The sequence below is a fragment of the Conger conger genome, chromosome 10, assembly GCF_963514075.1.
Source record: "Conger conger chromosome 10, fConCon1.1, whole genome shotgun sequence".
Taxonomy (NCBI): domain Eukaryota; kingdom Metazoa; phylum Chordata; class Actinopteri; order Anguilliformes; family Congridae; genus Conger; species Conger conger.
The window spans coordinates 5,164,018-5,189,571 of NC_083769.1; the positions used below are offsets into that span (position 1 = coordinate 5,164,018).

General features: G+C 47.5%; 2 protein-coding genes across 2 annotated transcripts; both read left to right on the top strand.

Moving 5' to 3' along the window:
• Positions 1-2,527: 2,527 nt before the first annotated feature.
• Positions 2,528-11,080, top strand: LOC133138930 (uncharacterized). The gene is made up of 4 exons (XM_061258079.1): positions 2,528-2,595; positions 4,335-5,182; positions 8,990-9,160; positions 9,617-11,080. The coding sequence occupies exons 2-4, from the start codon at positions 4,448-4,450 to the stop codon at positions 10,472-10,474; spliced, it is 1,764 nt and encodes a 587-aa protein (XP_061114063.1). The 5' UTR covers positions 2,528-2,595; positions 4,335-4,447; the 3' UTR covers positions 10,475-11,080.
• A 2,162-nt stretch (positions 11,081-13,242) lies between these two features.
• Positions 13,243-22,079, top strand: igf3 (insulin-like growth factor 3). Its single transcript, XM_061257507.1, has 4 exons — positions 13,243-13,311; positions 18,961-19,108; positions 21,047-21,219; positions 21,855-22,079. The coding sequence occupies exons 1-4, from the start codon at positions 13,255-13,257 to the stop codon at positions 22,077-22,079; spliced, it is 603 nt and encodes a 200-aa protein (XP_061113491.1). The 5' UTR covers positions 13,243-13,254.
• The last annotated feature ends 3,475 nt before the right edge of the window (positions 22,080-25,554 follow it).

Below are 25,554 nucleotides of genomic sequence, written 5' to 3' on the forward strand. Positions count from 1 at the left end.
ACCCATGCATCTCCCCTCCTGACTGCCTGGGAGGTTCTGTCCTGGAGAGGTGGGGGTGGTTGTTCTTGCCCCAGGTCTCCCCCCAGTGCCCAGGAGGGCCTGGGAGGAGGGGGATGTTGTCACCCCCTTTAGAGAGTCCGGACCGGGGGCTGGCTGGTCCCTGATGGAGTGGGGGTGAAGCGTGTGTTGTAAGTTTTCCTTGTGATGTACAGATTTTGGTGGCTGAGTTGCAGGTTTGGGAAGGGGATTAGGCCTGGCGAATGATTTGGGACTATGAACCGGTTTTTTGTTTGGTTGTATTGTTTGTCTTCTTGCATTGATTGATTGGCGAACTATTGCTGGGTTTGGAGGTTGACTGGGTGGCTGACTGGGTGCTTTTGCTGTGATCTAATTCATTTTCCCTTCCGTTTGGGTTTTAGCGACGGAGTAATGGAACTGGTGTCCGAAACTGCAGATGAGGAGTCTGACCCCTCCACCACAATGGGGGTGTCGGAGTCAGGCTCCTCTTTAACTGTGGTGACAATGGGTTGGGTGACAGGGGGTGCTGTTGAGGTGGGGGTTACCGGTGTTGTGCTGCAGGGAAGGATTGGTAGTGTTTGTGTTGTGGGGGGTGAGCTGTCAGACTGGGACAAAGGGGGAGTGGATGCTCTAGTGCTTGGTGTGGGGATAGGATTGGGTGGGGGAGGGGGGGCAGTCATTGACGGTGGTGGGGGCACGATGCTCCGGGCCCTGTTTGCGTACGAGAGGGGGCAATCACGGAAGAGATTACACGGCCTCGGGTCACGGCTCGCCCTGGTCTCGTGCTCGCCGCCACACGACTTGCACTTGACCACTGTGCAGGCTGCGGCCAAGTGACCTAACTCACCGCAGTTCCTGCACAGCTTGGGCATGCAGTAATAAAACACCACGTGTCTCCCCAGCCTGATGGTGCTGGGGATGTGACATACCCCCCCCCCCCACTGCAGAGGGGTCAGGCTTGAGTTGGACCAGCCATTTCCTGGCCCCGGTCCAGACTTACCTTCCCATATCTGCCCAACCACGTACTCACATCGTGGTCCTGTACAGTTTCATTAAAAAACTGCACAGTGACCACTTTGCTTTCCGTGTCGGACAGGGGCTTAACTTGGAAGTTGCTGAGGGGAGACCTGTCCTTCCCCTCTCTATAGAGGTTCCAGAACCTCTCCAGGACATTAGCATTCTTAAAGCTAACTTCAAACATTTCGGCATTTCCTGGAACCTTCACCAGGCAGTTCAGGTCGCCTGGCACAAAGCCCATGGCTCGCTGAAGCACTGCCCGGCTAAACTCCAGGCGGGTCATACCTGTCATTCTCCTCTGGCTGTTGGGGCAGCAGCATTGGTTCCCCCCCTAGTGGACGCTGGCTTGGTGGCGCCCTCTGTAGCTGCGCCGTTCGCCCCTTGCTCCACCAGGGGGCCTACCCTGTCGCTGCCGCCCCCCTCTCCGCTGTTCAGGAGGGTTAGCCGGACGGCATTGTGGCGCCGCACACCTGGCTGAGCCGCCGTCGCCATTCCTGCTGGGGGCCGGAGTCCAGCTGTAGGCAGAGAAAATTTCAGTGAATTAAGGATGGCAACAGAAGGAAACTGCAGAATATCCTTCCCAAAAAATGCTGGAATTTTCTGTCCCTATGGTCGCTGGAAGTAGTTTCACTTTTATGGCAGGTTTCCCAAATTTTTGGTCCATGCTGTCTGTTCTACAAAACAATGAATTAGTGTTAACAAACTACTCGGACTACATGTCAATGAAAATCATCTTGAAATTTAGTACGAGTAGCATGCGGTTTCGAAATGCTGATAAGAAAGCGTACGTTGAAACTTCTATTTAGTAATGTTTTACTAGAGTTGTTATCGGAAGTAATTTCCTTGTTACCGATGGAAACAATTGGACTTCCGTACAGAACTTCTAGTGTAAACTTCCTGTGAATTTCCGTCAAAATTAAAGCTGCGGAGTGACGTTAGATAATTAGAACGAGATACCGCGTTTTCCCCGCTTTCTCACAGAATTACCATTCTTTAAATGCGTTTCTTGTACAATTTATAAAAGTCAGCAAGCAACTAGCTTGCTATTTTACCAGTTACTATGATGTAAGCCAAGCATAAATTCCTTTAATTTGGTAACAATTTATAGTTTTTCAGGCATCATGCCCAACCACACTGTAAAAACAATAACAATTTCTATGAACATGATTTCACAGAAAAAACTATAAAATGTTAAAGACATGGGCCTTTAGAGTAATTTTATACCCCATTTAATTTGGTAACAATATATCGTTTTTGAGTAATTAGCTATGCAAATCAGCTGGTTGTAAACTGACAGTGTCTAACAATGCATATTTTGGCCACACGTGAAATGCTGGCAAACAGGTCTTATAGAAATGAGTGTACAATCTTATCTTTTCTGCAATTACCTCACAATTATATCCAACGGTATTCATTCAAACAAGAAAAACCACAACTTTTATTTTGATATATGTGAACCGGAAGTCTCCCATTGCGGCTAGCAACAATTGTAGCTTCACGGAGCTGGTACGCTATAGTCCAATTCCAGTAAAGCGATTTAAAAGCATCCTGAAGAAAAGGGTAAGTTTCGTTTCTTACGTTGGAAAAAATAGTGTTTTTAATAAACGTAAATAAATAAAAGCCTGGCTAGCCAACCAATATGATGGCCTGACTGTCGCCATAACGGCTGTTAACAGAGTAGTTTGCGAACGTTTGTTTCCTCAACTCCAGTGAATCTGGCTCTTGTGCGATTGAATAATAACGCTACCTATTGCGTATCCTTTGACGTGATTGGCAGTGTAACTTACGCTAATTAATTTAACCACTTTTTGGAATATAGAGTAGGTATAACCAAGATAGATTCCATTGGTTTTAACCCATATTTATACGGTCTCTGGTTTAAAATCTTCGATAGGATAGTTCGATGGGCATTTAGCTAACGCTATGCCACTGTAGGTTTTAAAAACAGGTAATTTAGGCCTACCACTAGGGGTAGTTAGCGACCTACAATGCGGTTGGCATAACTCGTGTTTATTTTTTCATCGCGCAATTAGTGGGCTGCTGCAGATCCAGCTACTGACAGTAATTCCGTCCCATTTGCATACACTCATGTGAACGATTGTATTTTCACATTGATTTTCGGTAACCTAATGTCAGTTACTGTAGATTACATTGCGTTACTATTGGTATTTAGCAGACGTCATTGTACGCAGTGACTTAACTGAAACAACGGCCCAAAATGCAGTGATTCTCTAGGGGTAACTTAAAGAAAACATATTGCATGATGCGTTGACTCAACTGAACTTTTCAACTACACCAGGGTCAGTGACTCTAGCTTTTGTTCCGACCTTAATGACAAGATCTTAATAGTAATCTGCTTTATGTCCAAAGAATAAACTAATATTCAACATTAGATGTTGTCAAAGAAAAGCACCATTGGAAAAACATTTGTAATGTGTATGTTCCAAAATAAGGGACCTATTAATTCAGTGTTGCTGTCCAAACCTGATGCAGGGTGTGTAGATCTGAGTCTGACCAAATCGTGATAAATACAAGTATGATGACTGCTGATATTTCTGGTGAATCTGGAAATAATTTATTTTCAGATACTAAATGTCTCTGCCTGAGGCAGAGGACTGGGATATGTCATAAGCACGCACACGTTAGGCATGCAACTGTTGGCAGAAGACAATGTTCAGCAAAGAAGCCAATAGCAGTGGCTCCGGAGACTTTATTATTTCATGAATGGTAAATGGTAAATGGTAAATGGTTGGCATTTATATAGCACCTTTATCCAAAGCGCTGTACAATTGATGCTTCTCATTCACCCATTCATACACACACTCACACACCAACGGCGATTGGCTGCCATGCAAGGTACCAACCAGCTCGTCAGGAGGATTTTTAGGGGTTAGGTGTCTTGCTCAGGGACACTTCGACACAGCCCGGGCAGGGGATCGAACCGGCAACCCTCCGACTGCCAGACGACTGCTCTTACTGCCTGAGCCATGTCCCCTGAAAATCACATCCTTTTAAATGTTATTGTTTATCTGTGTATTGCAATTTTTGTTGACTGGTATAACCATTGTGTAGTTGGTCAGCACCACGTTTGCCCTTTTCAATTGAAATCTCTCTTCAAAATAGCAGACCAATCGAGGACCTTTGAAAAGTGTGAAGTGGGAAGTTCATTGAGAGTAAATGCCATTACAAGTCTGTTGGTTCCGTTTTATTCAGCCAAACGCTTTCGTTCAGTGTAATATTTTCAGAGAACACTCCCCAGTTATATTAATAATAATTAATAATTGTTTTTCCTCCCCCAGATTAAGAAATTTAGAGTAAGTGGGAAGAACAGAAGCCACACACTCTGTCTCGACCTTGGGCCCTTTGCAAAACATAATAGCTTCTCGGAGCAGGACTACACTGGACTGACAAAATGGCCACTGCCTCGCCCACGGAGGGGGTGGAGCCCTGTGGCAGGCAGCAGCTGGCCGTTGGTGGGTTTGAGATCTACGTCCCCAGGGAGGCTGACGTGCGGTCTGTCCTGGCTCAGGACCTGCCGTCGGGCATCTTGAAGCGGATGGGCCTGCTCTCGCCTGGGCGTTTAGACATGGACTCGGCGACGGTCACCTGGATCTCTCCCGTGGTGGTGCACGAGAAAGCCCCCTGCCTGCCCCCCGGCCCGCACGGAGCCCCGCCCCCCGGCCCGCACGGAGCCCCGCCCCCCGGCCCGCACGGAGCCCCGCCCCCCAGCCGCTGCGGCCCTGCGGCCCGCGAGTTCCTCACCTCTGCCGCCGAGTCCTGCGGCTCCGCCCCCGGCGCGCAGGGCCAGTTCCTGCTGCCTGTGGCCTGCTCTAACCTCGCCGCGTTCAGGGTGCTGAGGGAGTTCATGCCCCACAGGGACTCCCAGCCCGCAGAACCCAAGTGGGAAAGCAGCCAGCCCGCCTGCGCTCGGCGAGGACAGGCCCTCTGCTTCAGCCAGGACGCCATCATCATCCACCAAGGCCACATCTTCCTCTCCATCAAGAAGGCCGAGCCGGGCGCCTGGAGGGGGGAGCCTGGGCAGAGATCGATGCCCGAGGTCGCTCCCCCCCAACTGACTGCTGTCTGCGGGTCCCGGAGGCCGGAAGATGCCCAGCATGGCAGTGTCCCCACTGCTGCACCTGAACAGGTAAACGTCCCCACTGCTGCACCTGAACAGGTAAACGTCCCCACTGCTGCACCTGAACAGGTAAACGCACTGAATGTCTAAATCAGTGGTCTTCTTCATTCCTGGTCCTGGAGAGCTGCCGGGTGTGCTGGCTCTCATTGTTACTCAGCACTTAATTGATCAATGAAAGCAGTTGATTACACAGTTAACTCACCTCACCTGGTTTCTTGGATCTGAATTGTTTGCTGCTATTAAAGCAAAAACTAAAACTAGCTGACAATCCAGCTTGGGGAATTGGATAGAATTTGTAACCAAATGCGTGCTAAGACCAAGCACCAGATCATTCTAGTATTATAGCACTCCTGTGGCAGTTTGCAGAAATGCAGCCTGAAGATGAGGAGTTTATTTAGGAGAGATGTGTAAGTGCTGACTAGAATGAATGTGTTTGTGCAGCTGCCTACAGCACGTCATGCAATGACTCTCCGTCTACTAGTCTTTGGGGCGACATGGCTCAGGCAGTAAGAGCAGTCGTCTGGCAGTCGGAGGGTTGCCGGTTCGATCCCCAGCCCGGGCTGTGTCGAAGTGTCCCTGAGCAAGACACCTAACCCCTAAATGCTCCTGATGAGCTGGTCGGTGCCTTGCATGGCAGCCAATCGCCGTTGGTGTGTGAGTGTGTGTATGAATGGGTGAATGAGAAGCATCAATTGTACAGCGCTTTGGATAAAGGCGCTATATAAATGCCAACCATTAGTCTTTGTAACAACATCTCTACTGCTTTAATGATGCTAATGAACAACTTTCTACGTTTTACAGCCCTGATAGGAAAGCAGTTCTAATGGTGTTACCAAAAGGATGTGTATGATATTGTTTGAAGAATACAGGTTTTAACAAGGAGCCAACTGAAATGCATTTTGAAATGTGCTGATTTCTTTTAAGTTTTTTTTTTTGTAAGGCAGTGTTTATTAATATCCCTGTTTCTGGCTGCTATGCCAATGTGCTGATATGCGGCTTGTAGCGTAGTGGTTTAGATACACGACTGGGACCCACAAGGTTGGTGGTTCGATCCCCAGTGTAGCCACAATAAGATCCCCACAGCCGTTGGGCCCTTGAGCAAGGCCCTTAACCCTGCATTGCTCCAGGGGAGGATTGTCTCCTGCTTAGTCTAATGAACTGTACATCGCTCTGGATAAGAGCGTCTGCCAAATGCCATTAATGTAATCGTTTGACCACATCTAATCCAGTGAAAGTAAGAGTTTTTAATGAAATGAGAGCAGGGTTATGAGACTCTTTGTAGCTTTTAATGTTGTGACAAAGTTGTGAGGCAAGGACCCAGTGCATTACCCTTCCAGGGGGCCCGAAATTCATACCTGGCGCCCCTGACCACCACCACCATGAGAAGACACAGGTTGTTACAGAAGTGGGCAAACACTGGGTGCTGCCCTGCTGTGCCTTGGGTCTGCAGTTCTCCCTTGTGGACACTAGAGGGGGTTTCAAATGAGCCATTTCTTTTTTAAGTCTAATAAGACTAATCGCTGCCACTAGGCACATTGGCTATTGTCCTTTCTTTTTCTCAAATTTACCTGAGGCAGCATACAATTGTAAATTACCAAAATTCATAGGCCACAGGCAAGACCTCTCGGATATCTGATACCTCTTGGGTGTTCATAATCAGGAGCAAGGCCTGGCAGATTCTGTGTGATTGACTGAAATACATCACATCACACAGATATGCTCTAGAAGCATTATTCTTATTATGCTTAAAAAACACAATTATTTTGCAGCCCTAATCCGAGTATGACATAGCAAATATTTTCTTTTTGGTCAATGTGCCTTTATAGTCTAGATCAGGGGTGTCAACCTGAATTCCCAGGGGGCCGCGGGTTTGCGGGTTTTTGTGGTTTCCTTTCAATCAGCTGCCAATTAAGGCCAATTAAGGCCTTGAACAAGACGTGTGGATACTTTAACCCAGGGGTGTCCAATCTTATCCAGAAAGGGCCGGTGTGTGTGCAGGTTGTTGTTTTAGCACAGGACGAAGACAGCTGATTCTACTCATCAAGGTCTTGATTAAAGACCACAATTAGTTCATTAGTATAATCAGGTGTGTTACTGCTGGGTTAAAACAAAAACCTGCACCCACGCCGGCCCTTTTAGGATAAGATTGGACACCTCTGCTTTAACCAATCAATGACTTGAATGAACCCAGAACACCCCAAAAACCAGCGGACACAGTTGATGGGATAGGGGCTTTACTTTCATTTAACATTTCATTTATTTTTTCATTTAACTAAACATGAATAGACTGTTTTCACTTAAGCACTTTGTAAGCCTCCCAGAACCTCTGAAATTATTTTTTAAATAAAATCAACACACAAGGTCTAAAGACACAGTACCACTGGGCACAAGTAAAAGGTCTCCAATTGTCTTCAAACATTTCTTTCTTCTTCTGGATATATTTATGTTCCTGTGAAAGGATTGTATTAAGAAGCATATTTTTGTCAGAAAGGTACGTGATTGGGTTGATTTTAATCTGTGCTTGAATGGTCTCTCTGTGGGTTAAATTGGTGGTTTCCCTTTGGGTTAAATGGGCGGTTTCTTTGTGGTTTAAATGGGTTGTTTTGTCTGTAGGTTTAATGGGTGATTTCTTTGTGGGTTTAATTGGTGTTTTTTCTCTGTGGGTTAAATGGGTGGTTTCTCTGGATTAAATTGGTGGTTTCTCTGTGGGATAAATTGGCGGTTTCTCTGGGTTATATTGGTGGTTTCTCTGTTGATTATATTGGTGGTTTCTCTGTTGATTATATTGGTGGTTTCTTTGTGGGTTTAATGGGTGGTTTTTCTCTGTGGGTTTAATGAGTTGTTTCTCTATGGGTTAAATTGATGGTTTCTCTGTGGTTTAATAGATGGTTTCTCTGGGTTTAATTGGTGGTTTCTCTGTGGGTTTCATGGACGGGTTCTCTGTGGGTTTAATGGACGGTTTCTCTGGGTTTAATTGACAGTTTCTCTGTGGGTTTAATGGACGGGTTCTCTGAGGGTTAAATGGGTGTTAATGGGTGGTTTCTCTGTCGGTTTAATGGGTGTTAATGGGTGTTAATGGGTGGTTTCTCTGTCGGTTTAATGGGTGTTAATGGGTGGTTTCTCTGTGGATTTAATGGGTGGTTTCTCTGGGTTAAATGGGTGTTAATGGGTGGTTTCTCTGTGGGTTAAATGGGTGGTTTCTTTGTGGGTTTAATGGGTGGTTTTCCTCTGTGGGTTAAATGGGTGGTTTCTCTGTGGGTTAAATGGGTGGTTTCTTTGTGGGTTTAATGGGTGGTTTCTCTGTGGGTTAAATGGGTGGTTTCTCTGTGGGCTTAATGGGTGGTTTCTCTGGATTAAATTGGTGGTTTCTCTGTGGGATAAATTGGCGGTTTCTCTGGGTTAAATTGGTGGTTTCTCTTTGGATTATATTGGTGGTTTCTCTGTGGGTAAAATTGGTGGTTTATCTGTGGGTTTAATGGGTTGTTTCTCTATGGGTTAAATTGATGGTTTCTCTGGTTTAATGGGTGGTTTCTCTGTGGGTTTAATAGATGGTTTCTCTGGGTTTAATTGGTGGTTTCTCTGTGGGTTTAATGGACGGGTTCTCTGTGGGTTTAATGGACGGTTTCTCTGGGTTTAATTGACGGTTTCTCTGTGGGTTTAATGGACGGGTTCTCTGTGGGTTAAATGGGTGGTTTCTTTGTGGGTTTAATGGGTGGTTTTTCTCTGTGGGTTAAATGGGTGGTTTCTCTGTGGGTTAAAAGGGTGGTTTCTCTGTGGGTTTAATTTTGTGACGCTGTCATCATCTCTGGCTTTCAGGTGCAACAGAGAGCCGCCGGCCTGAGGGCTCTGTGTCAGCAGTTTGGTGTGAAGCGCAGAGCGTGCATAGCTTTAGTTGACCTCCCAAATGCAGCGCTAAAAACGCTGTCAGCAGTCGGGTGTGTTGACCTGGAGAAGCATCCAACAGCTGCACAGCTTTGCCGGAAGGCCGTAAGTAGCCACTTTATTCACCTGTGTGCTCTGTGACAATTAATGCAGCATTTGAACTGTTTTAGGGTGTCAATATACAGTACTTCTAATGTAACCTCTGAGGTAGGCCGTTGGTGGCCAGGGAGGGTTTGAGTAGCAGTGTTCCCTGTAGTCTGTGTTATAACTGTCCAGTGCCTTATGTAATGTTGTTGATGTCACAGGGGTCGTAGGAGCAGGAGGAATGTAATTCCGTTGTGGGACTGTAGCCCAGTGTTTTCCGGAAGGCCATTCTGGCTCCCAGCTGTGCTGGATCGGTTGGAGCGTTTTGAGCCTCCAAAATAATACAGAACTAAGACATGGCAGAAGAAAGGAAGAATAGCCTGTGGACATAGTTGGAACCAATGTGGGCCCCTTTGTTGTATATCCAGGACTGAAATTGCGATTTGTCTTTCTGTGCCCGCTGATGTGTGTCTGTAGGAGCGGAGCAGGCTGGGGTCCTTCGGCAGGGGCTGCTTGGCAGAGTCTAGAAACGGCGGTGCTGAAGACCTTCCCGGGGCCCGATGTTCAGAAGACGGGAGGAAGGGTGTGGCTTATTACAGGGACAACGTAACGGAAGAGGAGGAGTCAAAAGAACCAGTGTCAAAGAAGGCCAGACTGGTTTCTGGCGGTGATGCTAGCACAGGTGGAGTGGAGGGTGGAGACCTTGCTACAGGTGAGGCTAAGGCTGGAGACCTTGATAGAGCTGAGGTTCAGAGTGAAGGTCTCGGTAGAGCTGAGATTCAGAGTGAAGATCTCGGTAGAGCTAAGGTTAAGGGTGAAGATCTCGGTAGAGCTGAGGTTCAGAGTGAAGATCTCGGTAAAGCTAAGGTTAAGGGTGAAGATCTCGATAGAGCTGAGGTTCAGAGTGAAGCTCTCGGTAGAGCTGAGGTTCAGAGTGAAGATCTCGGTAAAGCTAAGGTTAAGGGTGAAGATCTTGGTAGAGCAGAGGTTAAGAGTGAAGACCTTAGTACAGGCGACGATGAGGATGAAGACCGTAGTACAGGCGAGAGTGACGACCTTGGTGCAGGTGAGAGTGATGACCTTGGTGCAGGGGGAGTTTGGGCTGGTGAAGGGCGGGAGCAAAATGGTGGAGGCGGAGCCCAGAGTGCAGGTGAGGACCCTTCCGGAGGCGAGTGCCGAGTGGAGGACGAGGCCTGCCTGCACGTGCCCGGCCTGGAGTACACCGCGGGGTTCGACTTTGAGCAGTCGGCCCGGGACGAGCGGATCAGCCGGATCCGCGCGCGGCTGAGCGAGAAAGAGGCGGCGCTGCGGAGGCTGGCGCGCCTGCCCCTGTGAGCTCCCTGGAGGTCAAAGTTCACATTTTCACAGATCGTTCTTGCCTGGATTTTTCATTGCCGAGTTAATGGGGTCAACGTTTCCGTCCCCGTTTCTCTGAACGTTCGTGCGCAGTCAAACTAAATTTTATTGTTCCAGATTTGTATTGGACTGAAGTTATGTGTTTTGAAAAACGAGAAAAGAGAATATGTTTGCCAGTATTGAAGGTCCTGCTTTGACTGTTTTTGTTTTTTTCTTTTTTTACTGAGTTGTGTTTTGCAGATTATATCCAGATGGGGGCGCTGTTTTAAGGTGCTCTGTCTAGTAGCAGGGAAACTCAGATCTGACTCTCAGGGCCAGAAGTACTTCTGGTTTTAATTTAGCCATTTCTAATTACAACTGATTTAAACCTGGGCCTATGACTTTAATGGATATCGTAACTATCAGGTAGAAAAGAAAGCTAGCAGTAGTATTGGTCTTGAGGGCCAAATTTGAGTTTTCCTGGTCTAAGGCATTTGAATGTAATGACTATTTGAAGGGAGATGAATGTAATGACTTGTTTTTGTTGACCCGTGTATATTTTCTACCCTTCACATTTTGATCTTCTGCAGTAAATATGAAAAGGTACGCACAGTGGTATGTGTTTGTTTTTTTGTTTTTTTACTCTTTGAGCTCTGTTGGCAGTGCATGTGACATTGCTGGTGGATCTCTTGCTATTGCTGTAGTTCATGCTTCTTGCCAGTGTACATTGAGACGTGGAGAGATCCAGTGTCCATCACAAGGGCTTGTGGTTTCCTTTGAGCCAGCAGCCTGTTCAGCCTGTGGGTGTGTGGACTCTAGCCAATTGGACGCTAGCCAACAGTAAATGGGTGCTTACATTCTGAAATGCACTGAAAACCAGCAGACTCTATGGCCCTCCAGGACTGGAGTCAAACCTGGAGACTCTGTGGCTCACCAGGCCTGGAGTTAAACCTGCAGACACTGCAGCCCTCCAGGACTGGAGGTAGACCTGCAGACACTGTGGCCTCCAGGACTGGAGTTAAACCGGCAGACACTGCGGCCCTGCAGGACTGGAGTTCAACCTGCAGACACAGCGCCCCCTCCAGGACTGGAGTTAAACCTGCAGACACTGCGGCCCTGCAGGACTGGAGTTAAACCAGCAGACACTGCGGCCCTGCAGGACTGGAGTTAAACCAGCAGACACTGCGGCCCTGCAGGACTGGAGTTAAACCAGCAGACACTGCGGCCCTGCAGGACTGGAGTTAAACCAGCAGACACTGCGTCCCTGCAGGACTGGAGTTAGACCTGCAGACACTGCGGCCCTGCAGGGCCTCCACAAGCACCATTTTGATTTAACACGGCCAATTGGGTCACTATGGGACATTTTACACACAGTCCCAGTCACGCACGGTATCTACATTATTTTTTCTGCCCAGTTGGTCTTAAGCATGGCGTTCTTTAGAACCTGTTTTTGTCAGGCAGCAGGAAGGCCCCAGGCCATATGCACCGTTTACCCACCCTCCAACAGCTGCAGCACCCCAAAAGTGAATGTTACTGGTTTATTTCCGAGCTTTGAGGAATGCCTTCTGATCCGACCGTGACGGCTCTCCACCGCCCCTCTTTGCAGATTAGATTATTCCAGGCTCCTCGCGGCCTCAACCCCAAAATGAACGGGTGTCTATAGGCGAGGAACATCCGGCTGGCTGAATATTACTCGAACGCCAAAAATAATAAAACAAACAAATTTTGAAAGTGACCAGGACCAGTCACCAGGACGCTGTATGCGCAGCTCCTCCTATGTCCGTAATTATATAAGACGTATGATAAAAAGAGAAAAGCGGCTAAGTGGTTGCACATGGTATATCAGATACACGGGAGAGAAGACTCTTAAAAATGTAACACAGCTGTGGTTTATGTGCTTCTGCATTACTGCAGGCAGGTGTAGTGCAGCAGAATGATGGATTTCCTAGCGAGCTGTAAGCATGTTTACTGTAGGTGCACAAATGCACACGTGTACTGCATGTCAAACACTCACAGGGCTCTCTGTTCAGCACACCCTACACACACACACACACACACACACACACGCACGCACACACGCACACACACACACACACACACACACACATACCTGTGGTCTCACACACACACACACACACACACACACACACACACACGCATACCTGTGGTCTCACACACGGCAAACGGCCACAAACGGCAGCAGATCTGGGTCAGGCAGGTCCATTACGTAATTGTTTTGGATTCAAATACTTTTCTCTGTGCTTGACGGATCTTGCCTGTTGCAAATTGAGCCAACCAAGAGGACCAGAAGGCAGTGCTTGCAGAGCATTTCATAGTTTCCAATACACCAGACAAGCTCGGTAAAGCATCGAAACGTTAGTGTTCCAGGTCTGGCTGTTGGTGCGGGAGTGGAGCCCCTGGGAGCCGGTGTCTGTAACCCCGCTCGGCCTTGCGAGGACCCCGCTTCCCGCCGGCGTTTGGGGATGGAGGCGTGAGCTGGCGGGGGCCGAGGGATCGGGTTTAATGTCTACCCGGAGCTCGGGCTGCACTGTGAGTGGCAACTGGGAACTATGGCTGGCAGACGGGTGCCCATGCTCCCTTGGAGCAGGGCAGGAGGGGGCAGTGTGCTACAGTCTTCCCGGGCTGCTCTGGGCTCTTCTCAGGGCTGGGGGGATGGTGTTGAGGGGTGGGGGGGGACTGGGGACCTCCCCTTCGGCTTATAAGAGCAGCTGCGTGGAGCCCTGGCGCTGCTCTCTGACCGTGTGCACTTTTCCTGCGTCATGCGGTCCTCCCCACAGCCCGCTCTCTGCCCACCCGCCAGGCGCTGCCCGCTGAAGGTATGCTCCGCTCGTGCTCCGCTCCTGCGTCCCTCTGGGCCGCCAGGCGCCTGTGTGTGTGTGTGTGCGTGTGTGTGTGTGTGTGTCTGTCTGTGTGTGTGTGTCTGTGTGTGTCTGTGTGTGTCTGTGTGTGTCTGTGTCTGTCTGTGTGTGTCTCTGTGTGTGTCTCTGTGTGTCTGTGTCTGTGTCTGTGTGTGGGGAGGAGAAGGGTGTTGAGGGAGCGTTTCTGGCTTTTAAGATGCGAGCCGGAACGTCTGAGGTTGTTTTGAGTTGTTTGTCAGGATGAGGTCTGGGGGTGACTGCTGCAGCTGCTCTTCACAGGAAATATTTAAAAAACAAAAAACATTTCTAATGCATTAATCTGGGATTATTCAGAATTCATATCAACTCTGAAATGACCTGGTTGATGATACAGCAGTCCACGTTTTTCTTTGAGAACAAAACACACAGGTTTTTTTCTTGTGCATTTGCTCGCTGTTCAACTTTGCAACTTATTTTAGAATAAACATTGTGCTAAATAGAGTGTCACAATTACTGTGCCCACATCATGCACTGTAGACCACGCAGACCTGCGTGAGCTGCGCTCTGCTCTCCCGAAGGCGCTCTGCTCTCCCGAAGGCGCTCTGCTCTCCCGAAGGCGCTCTGCTCTCCCGAAGGGCGCTCGCTATATTTCTTTTTTGTTTTGGAGTGCGTTCTGTTTCGCCCAGCTGCTTGTCTTCTCTAAAATAATGGCATACAGCTGTGCAGTTTACCTGGATTATCTGTGTCAGCACTTTGCTTTGCCCGGCGCACAGTCCAAACTACCGCGAGGAAACGGCAGCAGCGGTGGCAGAGGAGCAGGGCATGCTGGGACATGTGTCATTGCCTAGACCCTGTCCACGGCAGGACTATGTTTTATTCTGTGACAACACGCAGCCGTGACCAGGGTCAAGGCATATTGGGGGGGATAACTGCAATACTAGCTCGGGTATAGGGTATAACGGTGTCAAAGTGGAATTAAAGATTGTATCTGAAATGAGCGTTTGCATTGTATCTCGATGTTGCCGCGTAGTTGCCTCTTGACACCGTTTGGGAAGTTTGCAAGCATCTATTCTCAACAGCACAGGGCATGGTTCTGCTGTGGCTCTGTATATCCGTGCTGCTGATGTTATGATAGTCCAGAGACTGTAACGGGCACAGTACACACCTCTAATTTGCTCCAATGTGGGCCTGACTGTCTTCAGTTCCCTCCTTTTGCACCTGCCGGCAAAACACCGCTTACAAAAACGGGCATCTGCCCAGTCTGCCCCAGGATTAAATTGTAGCATTCAGAAATGCGTGTTTGCCACAGGTAACTGCTGGAGGCAGGGAGCGTCCACAAAATGGAGTCTTTTCACAGAGACCATCTCATCTCTGTCTCCGGGGTGCGGAGTGAGGTGTTCGCAGGGCCCCTCCGTGCCTTTAGTTGGGTGAGTTGGCCAGACTAAAGTGGTAGTACAGCGCTGTCATAACAGATTATGCCAGTCCCAAGTTCTGTGGCGTGGGCTCAATGCAGTTTGTTAAGGAATGCAGAAAGTGTTTCTGTACATAACTAATTTGTTGAAAGCCCATTAATCATGGATAGGAGTTAACTTTGTTAATATGTTACTGCTTCATTAAAAGCTAATGGCTATATTATCAGGTTATGGCTCATGGCTATTAACATACGTTCAAGTGATCTCATTCGCACACGCCCATTATATTCAGCTGTTCAAATTTCAGGGAACTAATATGAAGCAAAACATGTCTGCGTGCTCATGGCCTTCCAGGACAGACTCTGTAAAGCCGAGGGAGCTGAAGAAAAGGAGGTCAATTCTGATTGTGTTAACAGTAGTTTTTAATGGATAACAGCGTGTATGCAGGTGAGGACTGTGCTGAAGGCGGCTTGCTGAGGTTGCAGGATGAGAAAGCAGGCCAAGGAAGCTGTTTCAAGGCTGCCATTGTCCATGTTGCTTGCCTGCGTAAATTGTATATCTATGTTTGGTAATTTGCTGTACCCAAACAAACATTGTGCCCAGATCAATGTGTTTTCTATTCTATTCTGTAACATTATGGAGTTGTTGTTCGTGGAATTGTTGTGTTTATGTAACACTTACTTTTCTCAAGTTCAAATCCAAAAAAGAATTTTACTGCCATCACAAGGGTCTGCAAATCTTGCCAAACATGAAATTACACCATCTCATTGTTTATCTCAGCAATTGGAGAATGTGGAAGGAAATCTGGGGGTAGCCACAAATATCCAGGCTGTTTACGGACCCCACTGGCTGCAGCATACCTGGAGGAGATATTTTAATGGGCAGATAATCACTTCTGGCCGAGATGTGCGAACCATCACATTAACTAGTTCAGCCAGTTAACCATTTCCAGCATCAGGTACTGCGCGTTTCCTGCTGTTTATTGGCTCCATTTTACACCCTGACCAGGAGCTTTTAGAAAGTTTTGGGTTATACTCACATTTTAACAGCCTGTCTAATTATTGTGGCTGATACTCAAGACTAGTTGCTACAGCGTTGTTAGAGGCAGTCTACTACTATGCAGAACTGGATCACATACGTAATTGTTTTTCATTCAAATACCTTTCTGCACTTGGTTGATCTTGCTTGGTTCAGCTGAGCCAACCAAGAGGACCAGAAAGCGGGGTTTACACTTTGAGTGGATTTCATACTAAAAATTCCAATACATCAGACAAGATCAGTAAATTGTAGAAGAGTATTTGAGTAACATGTTTGATGCAGGTCTGCTATTGTGGCAAAAATGCACTAGCTATCTTAAAGAAATGATATCAGGTTGACTAATCTGCTCTATTCTGACTTCTGAAACGAGTGTTGGTGGTGCTGGTGATAGGTCTCACACAAGGGGATGTTGTGTTGGAAAGGTTATCTGCAGCAGACGCATTGGGCCTCATGCAAGAACTTTTTTGTATTCTTATCATAAATTTATCTTACTCTTTTTGTATGAAGGGCTCGTACGAGTGTGCCACGTTGGATTCAACAATAGCACCTAACATCAGACAACTGTCCTGAATGAAGATCATTCAGTCATTATAATGCAATATATACGGTACTGTAGGGGGGAACAAATTTATGTCCGAGCATGTACATACAGTGTACACAAAAGACACAAATACAAATGACAAAAGCCTTATGTTTTTATTGTTTAGCACTGAATATCTCAATTTCTAAGTTAAGGAGCAACTCAGAACTACTTTATATGTGTGCAGAAACTTAATGTCAACAAAATTTGGTAAAGCTATCGACTGGAATTTCCCAAAACTGCACCCAGGTGTCCTGAAGTATCCCCAAATCTCTCCAAATACAAACCATCTGCATATCTTTTTGTCCAGACACATGAATGAACATAAAAGCTTAATTTTCTATTAAAACAGATTTTATGATACAAAATTAACCTTCATGTGTGTTTTATTCACATATATGAGAGCATGTTTTTATAAAGCATGCGTAAAGTGTCCAAAAAGCTCTCCAAAAATGATTACTCACCCTAATGCTTTCTAAGCAAACTGAATCACATTTAAAATGGAACGTTATTTCACAATTAGGTTAACCAGACCCCTGTTAGCCTCGTTAGCCAGTGCAATTACAGGTTTATCTATAGCAAGTCTAAATCCTCTAATTACGCACGTGTGTATTTTCATTCTGCTATGCAAATGCAGTGATATTCATAAACTGTCTGTCACCTGAATATGACGCATGCTTGCCATGTTTTATATCGGTTTGGTACTGAAATGACCTAGCAATGCATTTACACAACAATAAGAAGAAGTTCAAGACGAAAATCGCGAAATATATTGTTGTCTCAAATATGACTGAACAGATTAAGAAATAAGCCTCACCGTTAATCAGAAAACAGCCGTAGCTTCATAACCAGGATGGATATTTGGTTCCATAAATATGTCTGTATCAAATAATTTGCAAACCAAACTTGTATTTCTATCAAACCGAAAATATGTTGGTCAGACTTGCAATAAAAGTAAGCTAAAACATACAATCTATTCATGCAACTTCTGAATTGTATATTTTTGTTCTTATATTGTTTTTGATATGCCTCTTCTTGTCTGAGTCTGTGGCATGGCGAGGGGGAGGCTGGAGTTTTATTGCCCTGCTTTGCAAATAGGAGGCTGATAAGCATCTAAACTGTTCTCGTATTAGGAACACCTAAGATTATGGCTATATTATTAGAGATTATCTAATCAGCCAATCATGTGGCAGCAGTACAATGCATAAAATCATGCAGATCATCAGAATGGGGAAAAAATTTACTTTAACCATGGAATTTTCACACTCAACAGTCTTGAGTTTGCAGAGAATGGTGTGGGAAAACAACAAACGCCATGCTAATAAGAGAGGTTAGAGGAGAATGCCAAGACTGGTCAAAGCTGACAGGAAGGTGACAGTAATAACCACACATTACAACAGTGGCATGCAGAAGAGCATCTCTGAACCCACATTACAACAGTGGTATGCAGAAGAGCATCTCTGAACCCACAATGTATCACACCTCTAAGTGGATCGGCTACAGCAGCAGAAGACTACAAAATATGTGTAATTAATACCTAATAAAGTGCTTAATGAGTGTATATGAACGCAACAATAATTTGAGACATCGACGGCTCAACCACAAGGAGGCAAAATTGATAGGGTTAAGTTGACGTTTTGGTCTAAAGACCTTTTTCCAAGATGTGTTGTGGTGTCAGGACCTGATGTAGGAAGTTAAACTACCAATATTTACTAGTAGCTTGCAGGTTGGAGTGAATGATCTCTGTTGTGTGTGTGTGTGTAACGGCCTCTGTCTCTGCAGGTGTGTTGGTGGAGGAGTGTGTGTGTGTGTGTGAGTGTGTGTGTGTGTGTGTATGCGTGTGTGTGAGTGTGTGCATGTGTGTAAAGGCCTCTCTCTCTCTCTCTCTGCAGGTGTGTGAGTTTATGAGTGTATAAGTGTGTGTATGAGTGTGTGTGTGTAATGTCCTCTCTCTGCAGGTGTGTTGGTGAAGGAGTGAGTGAGTGTGTGTGTGTGTAACGGCCTCTCTCTGCAGGTGTGTTGGTAAAGGAGTGAGTGTGTGAGTGTGTGTGTAATGGCCCCTCTCTCTCTGCAGGTATGTGTGTGTGTGTGTGTGTGTGTGTGTGTGTGTGTAATGTCCTCTCTCTGCAGGTGTGTTGGTGAAGGAGTGAGTGAGTGAGTGTGTGTGTGTGTGTATGGCCTCTCTCTGCAGGTGTGTTGGTAAAGGAGTGAGTGTGTGAGTGTGTGTGTAATGGCCCCCCTCTCTCTCTCTCTACAGGTATGCGTGTGTGTGTGTGTAATGGCCCCTCTCTCTCTCTGTAGGTGTGTGTGTGTGTGTGTGTGTGTGTGTAACGGCCCCTCTCTCTCTCTGTAGGTGTGTGTGTGTGTGTGTGTGTGTGTGTAATGGCCCCTCTCTCTCTCTCTCTGTAGGTGTGTGTGTGTGTGTGTGTGTGTGTGTGTGTGTGTGTGTGTGTGTGTGTAATGCCCCCCCCCCCCCCTCTCTCTCTCTCTCTCTCTCTCTCTCTCTCTCTCTCTCTCTCTCTCTCTCTCTCTCTAGGTGTGAGTGAGTGCGTGTTTGTGTGTGTGTGTGTGTAACGGCCCCTCTCTCTCTCTCTGCAGGTGTGTTGGTGGAGGAGCGTGTGTGTGCTGTACCCTGTGCTGTGTCTGGTCGCTCTCCCCAGCAGACCAGAGGCAGTGAAGGCTCGCTGTGGCCGGGAGCTGGTAGCAGATCTGGAGTTTGTGTGCGGAGACAGAGGCTTCTACCGGGGTAGGGAGATCAGATCATACATTACAGCCTGAGTGTACATCACACTACAGATCAGATCAGCCTGAGTGTACATCACTCTACAGATCAGCCTGAGTGTACGTCACACTACAGATCAGATCAGTCTGAGTGTACATCACACTACAGATCAGTCTGAGTGTACATCACACTACAGATCAGCCTGAGTGTACATCACTCTACAGATCAGTCGGAGTGTACATCACACTACAGATCAGCCTGAGTGTACATCACTCTACAGATCAGTCTGAGTGTACATCACTCTACAGATCAGTCTGAGTGTACATCACACTACAGATCAGCCTGAGTGTACATCACACTACAGATCAGCCTGAGTGTACATCACTCTACAGATCAGATCAGTCTGAGTGTACATCCCACTACAAATGAACTTATTTAAATACACACACATTCAGTGGTATGGAAATGTTATTGTACCCCTGGTGACATTGTATGAATCTCTAAGTCAGTGATGTCCCATCGTGTGCCACGGAGGGCCAAGTATGTAGGTTTTCTTTCCAACCAATCACGTTACCCACTGATGTCAGTAATTATTTCCCTCCTGTCTGGTTGAAGGTGTGTTAATTAGTGAAATCAGTCGTACTACTAGTGTAGTAATTGGCCAGAATAAAGTGCTGCATACTCTTGGCCCTCCCTAGAACATGACTGAGCACCACTGTATACAACTGTATGTGTGAAAAGTATACAACAAAGTAGCCGGCTATTTGAATGAGCTAAGCATGGTTATCAGTAGCTAAAAAAAGGTATTTCTGTAACCAGCAATTTACAACAGAATTACCTTTAATGGCATTCAAAGTCAGCACCCAAGTTTACATATGAACATATTGTAATGTAACCATATTTACCATATTTATATTAATCACCCAAGGACATTGCACTGTATTCACACAGTAACACACACAAAAAAAAAAAGACCAAAATGACACTGAAGCAATTTGTTTCATAATTCCTCTCTCAAAATGATGGTAGCCTTGCAGTGGGGACTCAGTTTTGTTGAAGATTAATTACAGCCACTGCTGGTGTCAGCCAAGTGTATCTCTACCTCCTCAGAAGGCTATTTCTGCTGTGCCCCTCCCCCAGGACTCTTCAGCCAATCACATCCCTCCCTATTCCTCCCTCAAGGACACTCTGGCAGTCTGCTTACAGTTCTGTTCAGGCAGTCTGGTGGCAAAATGTCAACAAAAAACACAATAACAACAGAATTAATAACAATTATTAGTGGTGTTGAGATTCAAATTATAATATAGATTGAAGAGAATAGGATTGCGTGAAATGAAATTGTGGCGGTTTCTGCAGAGACACTGTTACAAAGAGGCCTCCAAGAAAATGGAAATTGGGAAGACTTGAAGACTTCCCAAACTTAAAATAGCAAGAGAGTTTACAAAAATAAGTGGATAAAACTGCAGAAAGAAAAGCCATAATAGTCCAAGGTGATGATTGGTTGGCTCGATTGTCACAGTGTCACATTGTCCCAATACTTGTTAAATGCGTCCTTTCCTCTACTCGTCTCCTCCCCCCATGCTTCCAGACAGAAGGAGAGTGGAGGAAAGAAGGATACATTATTTTGAGTATTGGGACGCACCCCAGATCCCAGATCTTATGCTGGACCAGTTTGGTGATGGGCTGATGCCCTGGTGCAGTGATTGGCCGATGTGCCAGTACTGGGCTGTGCTCTGAGTAACCTGGCGGTGCTGCTGTCCTTGCCTGGGCTGGCCGTGCTGTCTGGCGGTGCTGCTGTCCTTGCCTGGGCTGGCCGTGCTGTCTGGCGGTGCTGCTGTCCTTGCCTGGGCTGGCCGTGCTGTCTGGCGGTGCTGCTGTCCTTGCCTGGGCTGGCCGTGCTGTCTGGCGGTCGGTTGACATGCTGGTGCAGCGTGGTGATTGGCTGTGCCGCTGTGTCTCCAGGGAAGGTGTCGGGAGGCCGGCACGGGGCGAGACTGCGCGGGAGGGGCATCGTGGAGCAGTGCTGTCTGCGGGCCTGCGACCTGCAGCACTTAGAGGCATACTGCGCCAAGCCCGCCCGCAACCGCCGGCACGCGCCCAGCCACGCGCCCAGCCACGCCCCGCCGCCCTCAACGGTGAGGCCTCGCCCTCCCCCAAACCACACCCATACTCCACCCTCTCCTCAAACCACACCCATACTCCACCCTCCCCTCAAACCCCACCCATACTCCACCCTCCCCTCAAACCCCACCCATACTCCACCCTCCCCTCAAACCCCACCCATACTCCACCCTCCCCCAAACCCCACCCATACTCCACCCTCCCCCAAGCCCCACCCATACTCCACCCTCCCCCAAAACCCCACCCATACTCCACCCTCCCCCAAACCCCACCCATACTCCACCCTCCCCCAAGCCCCACCCATACTCCACCCTCCCCCAAAACCCCACCCATACTCCACCCTCCCCCCAAACCACACCCATACTCCACCCTCCCCCCAAACCCCACCCGTACTCCACCCTCCCCTCAAACCCCACCCATACTCCACCCTCCCCCAAACCCCACCCATACTCCACCCTCCCCCAAGCCCCACCCATACTCCACCCTCCCCCCAAACCCCACCCATACTCCACCCTCCCCCCCAAACCCCACCCATACTCCACCCACCCCCAAACCCCACCCATACAACACACCCCCACACAGGCTCATCAAAATGTTGGTTGATTGATGTGGATTACTCATACACGCTTATATCCCGGTCTGCTCACAGGAGGTGCTGTTCCAGGCGGTTCTGCGGAAGAGGATCTGGGCTCTGTACAGACCCGCTCTGGCCGGAGCGCAGCCTCTCCCGGGCGCCCTGACGCAGCGGCTCCAGCCTCTCCCGGGCGCCCTGACGCAGCGGCTCCAGACGAGGCGTGCACAGCGCAGGCACAGGCCCGGGCAGCCCGGGACAGAGCGACACACAGACTGGAAGACGGCTCTCTCAGAACAGTAGCGCAGAGATGCGGGGGAGCAGCCACGAACTCTGATTCAGAGCCGCTGCGGCCGCGTCACGTCTCCGCCCGTCTCCGCCCGTTCGCCCTAAACCCGTCCACCATATCCACAATAAATAGCTTTTCTTCTCATACCGTTTCTTTATACCGTTCACCGAGTGAAGTTGTGAAAATGTGAAAATGTGGGGCAGGAAAGCCTGTTGTATGCGAGTATTTATTTTACCGTTTCTGCCTTTTTGAGGAAAAAATGTTTTAGCATGAATGTCGAGTGAGTAATATGCACTGCCAGGGAAGAGGGACGCTGCACAAACCGTTTTCAGTCTGCCTCTTTACGTCGTGTTTTTACAGGAGGAACTCAGAAGCCTTTGCTTGCAGCCATTTATTGAAAACCAAAAAAAAAAAGAAAATGTTTCACTAAATAAGTACTGGATTTGTTTTGTGATCGAAAGCTTTTTGTGTTTTCCATTCTGTTGTCATACGAGTGGATTTTGTAATTGATTGATTTGTATGTTGTTGAAAGAAGCATGTGCACTATTGAGCATCGAATGCTTGCTTTGTGAAATGTCATAAAAAAGTGATGCCACCTGAAAACGGTCCCCTTTGATCTTATTTTTGATGGATCTTCTCTCTAGGTTGATAAAGCTGATACTGTATTTTGTCTCTGACGCATTACTTAAACTAAGGTTCATCTGAAAAGCATCTTGTCTGCTGCTGTTGAACTCTCCATATGTTCACTGAACCTTTTGGGAACCATATTTCTGTGTGAGTTGAACATAATGTCCTCCTGGTAGTCCTCCTGGTAGTCCCCTGCCTGTATTAATGGGAAATGTTTGAAACTTTATCCAACGTCCACTGCCAGCCGCAATGCATTTAGCACGTTAGCACGTGGAAGCAGGTCTGAACTGTGGTCTCATATCATAGATCTCTGTTTGTATCATATAAATATTTTATAATGGCAATTATCACAACATTACATCCCAAGCCCAATCTTGCCTTGTTTGTGTTTATTTGAAACATTTTTTAATCTTCATGTCACTTTTATTCAGTTTGCTCTTTCAGGTCCATCATGGTCCCAGAATTCTATGTTCATTCAGGGGGAAAGGGCACCCATATCCTTTGGCTCAGTGATACGTCTCTCTCTCTCGTAAACCTGTACCAAACTGTTTTAATAAAATACCTCAGAGCAGAGGTATGCATGGAATAAGCACACGCATGCAGGAAGCTCTATTGGCTGATATCCAGCGGACCCCAGCCATTGGCTGTTTCTGAGGTCGGTCAGTTCACCTCCCCGGTGGGGGAGGTGTAACTGTATGTTCACTCTCCCTCCTCATTCGTTCTGGCACAGATACCAGACTCCAGTAGGGCAAGACAATTCCACTTTAACAGCAGTTCCGTTTTAACACAGTCATGCTTTTCAGAGCCAGCCCCTGGCTGTGGTGTGGCTCTGCATCGGCCTGTTACATCTGTTGCACAAACACACGTACACACACAAACCGAGATGTTTCTCAGAAAATGAGCAGTTTCAGGAATAGATGAAGTGTTTGATATGGGCCTGGCCCTCCAGTCTTTACATCTGTGAGCCAGGATGTTCCACTTGAAAAACGTCCAGCTATGGGGTTTAAAGGAGACCCAACCCAGGGCCTGACTTTGCCACTGTGGATGACTGGGGCCAGACCGTTTGGTGCTGGGATTGTGGTTTGGCTGCTTCAGCTGAGCTAGGTTTTGGCCGGCAAGGAGAACCCACCCCCAAGTCCTGTGGCGAAAGACCCAGGCGAAGGCTTGTTAAAGCCAGATAATTACCAATTACCCCCCTGCCAGACTGAGGCCAATCAAAACCCACCCCAGCAGCATGCTGCATACCTACTGCTCTGGAGCCATTTCGGGGCAGCGGGTATGTGTGCGCAGCTACATGGACCAGGCTAACCCAGGCTGTGTTCATCTCCACACATAACTGCATGCAGAATTCAGTTACATGTAATACACACAACCAGTCACTCCACACCAGAACACACAGCGCATGCAGCATGGACACGCCTTGCCCTGCCCTCAGTTTCTGCACCTTTAGCATCTGCATGACAACTGAAACTGATGTAATATTTCATAATAATTAATTGTATGGTACATGGCCAAGCAGTCTTATTTCAACCAATATAATAACTTGTCTTCAGTGGTAGGAAATCCAGGTTCAAAAAGTAAAAGTCTTTCTCAGGATTTTTTCCAATCACTGGGATTTGTTCATTAGCACAATTCCACATCCCGGAGGTAGAACTATTTAGAAACACATGGAAGGACTTTTACTTTCTGACCCCTGGACTTTACACCTCTGCTTGTCTTAAACTTCCTCCCAGAACCTGGGTTGAATACTCATATGTTTACGTTTGTGCTGGGCTGAAAAGAGGTGGTGTTGGATTGAACAATTGCCAGTGGCCTTTTAAAGTTCTGGAGAGACCATGACAGTGTTAGCCTGTAGCTATTTAGCAGCTACAGTAAAATATGTATCCCATCGCTGCCCACACGTGGCAGTTTTTGGCAGCGTGTGAATGGCGGTCAGTGAAGGCTGGATCAGGGTGAAGTGGAAGGCAGGTCATATCACTGCAAGCGCCCTTGAAAATGGGCGAGGGGAGATAAGGTCCCGTCCCTATCAGACCAGGGCAGGCCTACAGCCTTCAGCGAAGGGGCAAACAGCCTGCTTTCCCCCAGGCCAGCTCCCCTGCAGATATGGAGAAGGAAAGAGGAAATCGGCAGGACGAGTCGCGAGCGTGGCACTCGTCCTGTGCCACACCTCCTCGCTGAAGAAAGAAAAACAGTTCAAGCTAGATTTAGAAAGAGCTGGTAGCTGGTTGACCAGTTCAGACCAGCTCCCTGCTTGACATGGTTTGACCCACTCAAGCTAGATTTTGAAAGAGCTGGTAGCTGGTTGACCAGTTCAGACCAGCTCCCTGCTTGACATGGTTTGACCCACTCAAGCTAGATTTTGAAAGAGCTGGTAGCTGGTTGACCAGTTCAGACCAGCTCCCTGCTTGACATGGTTTGACCCACTCAAGCTAGATTTTGAAAGAGCTGGTAGCTGGTTGACCAGTTCAGACCAGCTCCCTGCTTGACATGGTTTGACCCACTCAAACTAGATTTTGAAAGAGCTGGTAGCTGGTTGACCAGTTCAGACCAACCCCCAGCTCAACATGATTTAGCTGGTTGATCAGTTCAGACAAGCTTCCTGCTTGACATGGTTTGACCAACACTCACTGGTTGACCAGCACATACCCAGCTAGACCAGCTTCATGACCAACTTGGCCATGCTCGTTTTCGACTTGGTCTAATTCTGTGTCTGGAAACTAGCTTTAAATGTGTTTATCCATCCATCCATCCATTATCTTAACCCGCTTATCCTGAACAGGGTCGCAGGGGGGCTGGAGCCTATCCCAGCATACATTGGGCGAAAGGCAGGAACACACCCTGGACAGGTTGCCAGTCCATCGC

Coding starts and splice junctions, on each gene's coding strand:
- LOC133138930 (XM_061258079.1), top strand. CDS start 4,448: ATGGCCACTGCCTCGCCCACGGAGGGGGTGGAGCCCTGTGGCAGGCAG. Junction 5,183..8,989: donor CCACTGCTGCACCTGAACAG/GTAAACGTCCCC, acceptor TCTGGCTTTCAG/GTGCAACAGAGAGCCGCCGG. Junction 9,161..9,616: donor CACAGCTTTGCCGGAAGGCC/GTAAGTAGCCAC, acceptor GTGTGTCTGTAG/GAGCGGAGCAGGCTGGGGTC.
- igf3 (XM_061257507.1), top strand. CDS start 13,255: ATGCGGTCCTCCCCACAGCCCGCTCTCTGCCCACCCGCCAGGCGCTGC. Junction 13,312..18,960: donor CCAGGCGCTGCCCGCTGAAG/GTATGCTCCGCT, acceptor CTCTCTCTGCAG/GTGTGTTGGTGGAGGAGCGT. Junction 21,220..21,854: donor ACGCCCCGCCGCCCTCAACG/GTGAGGCCTCGC, acceptor GTCTGCTCACAG/GAGGTGCTGTTCCAGGCGGT.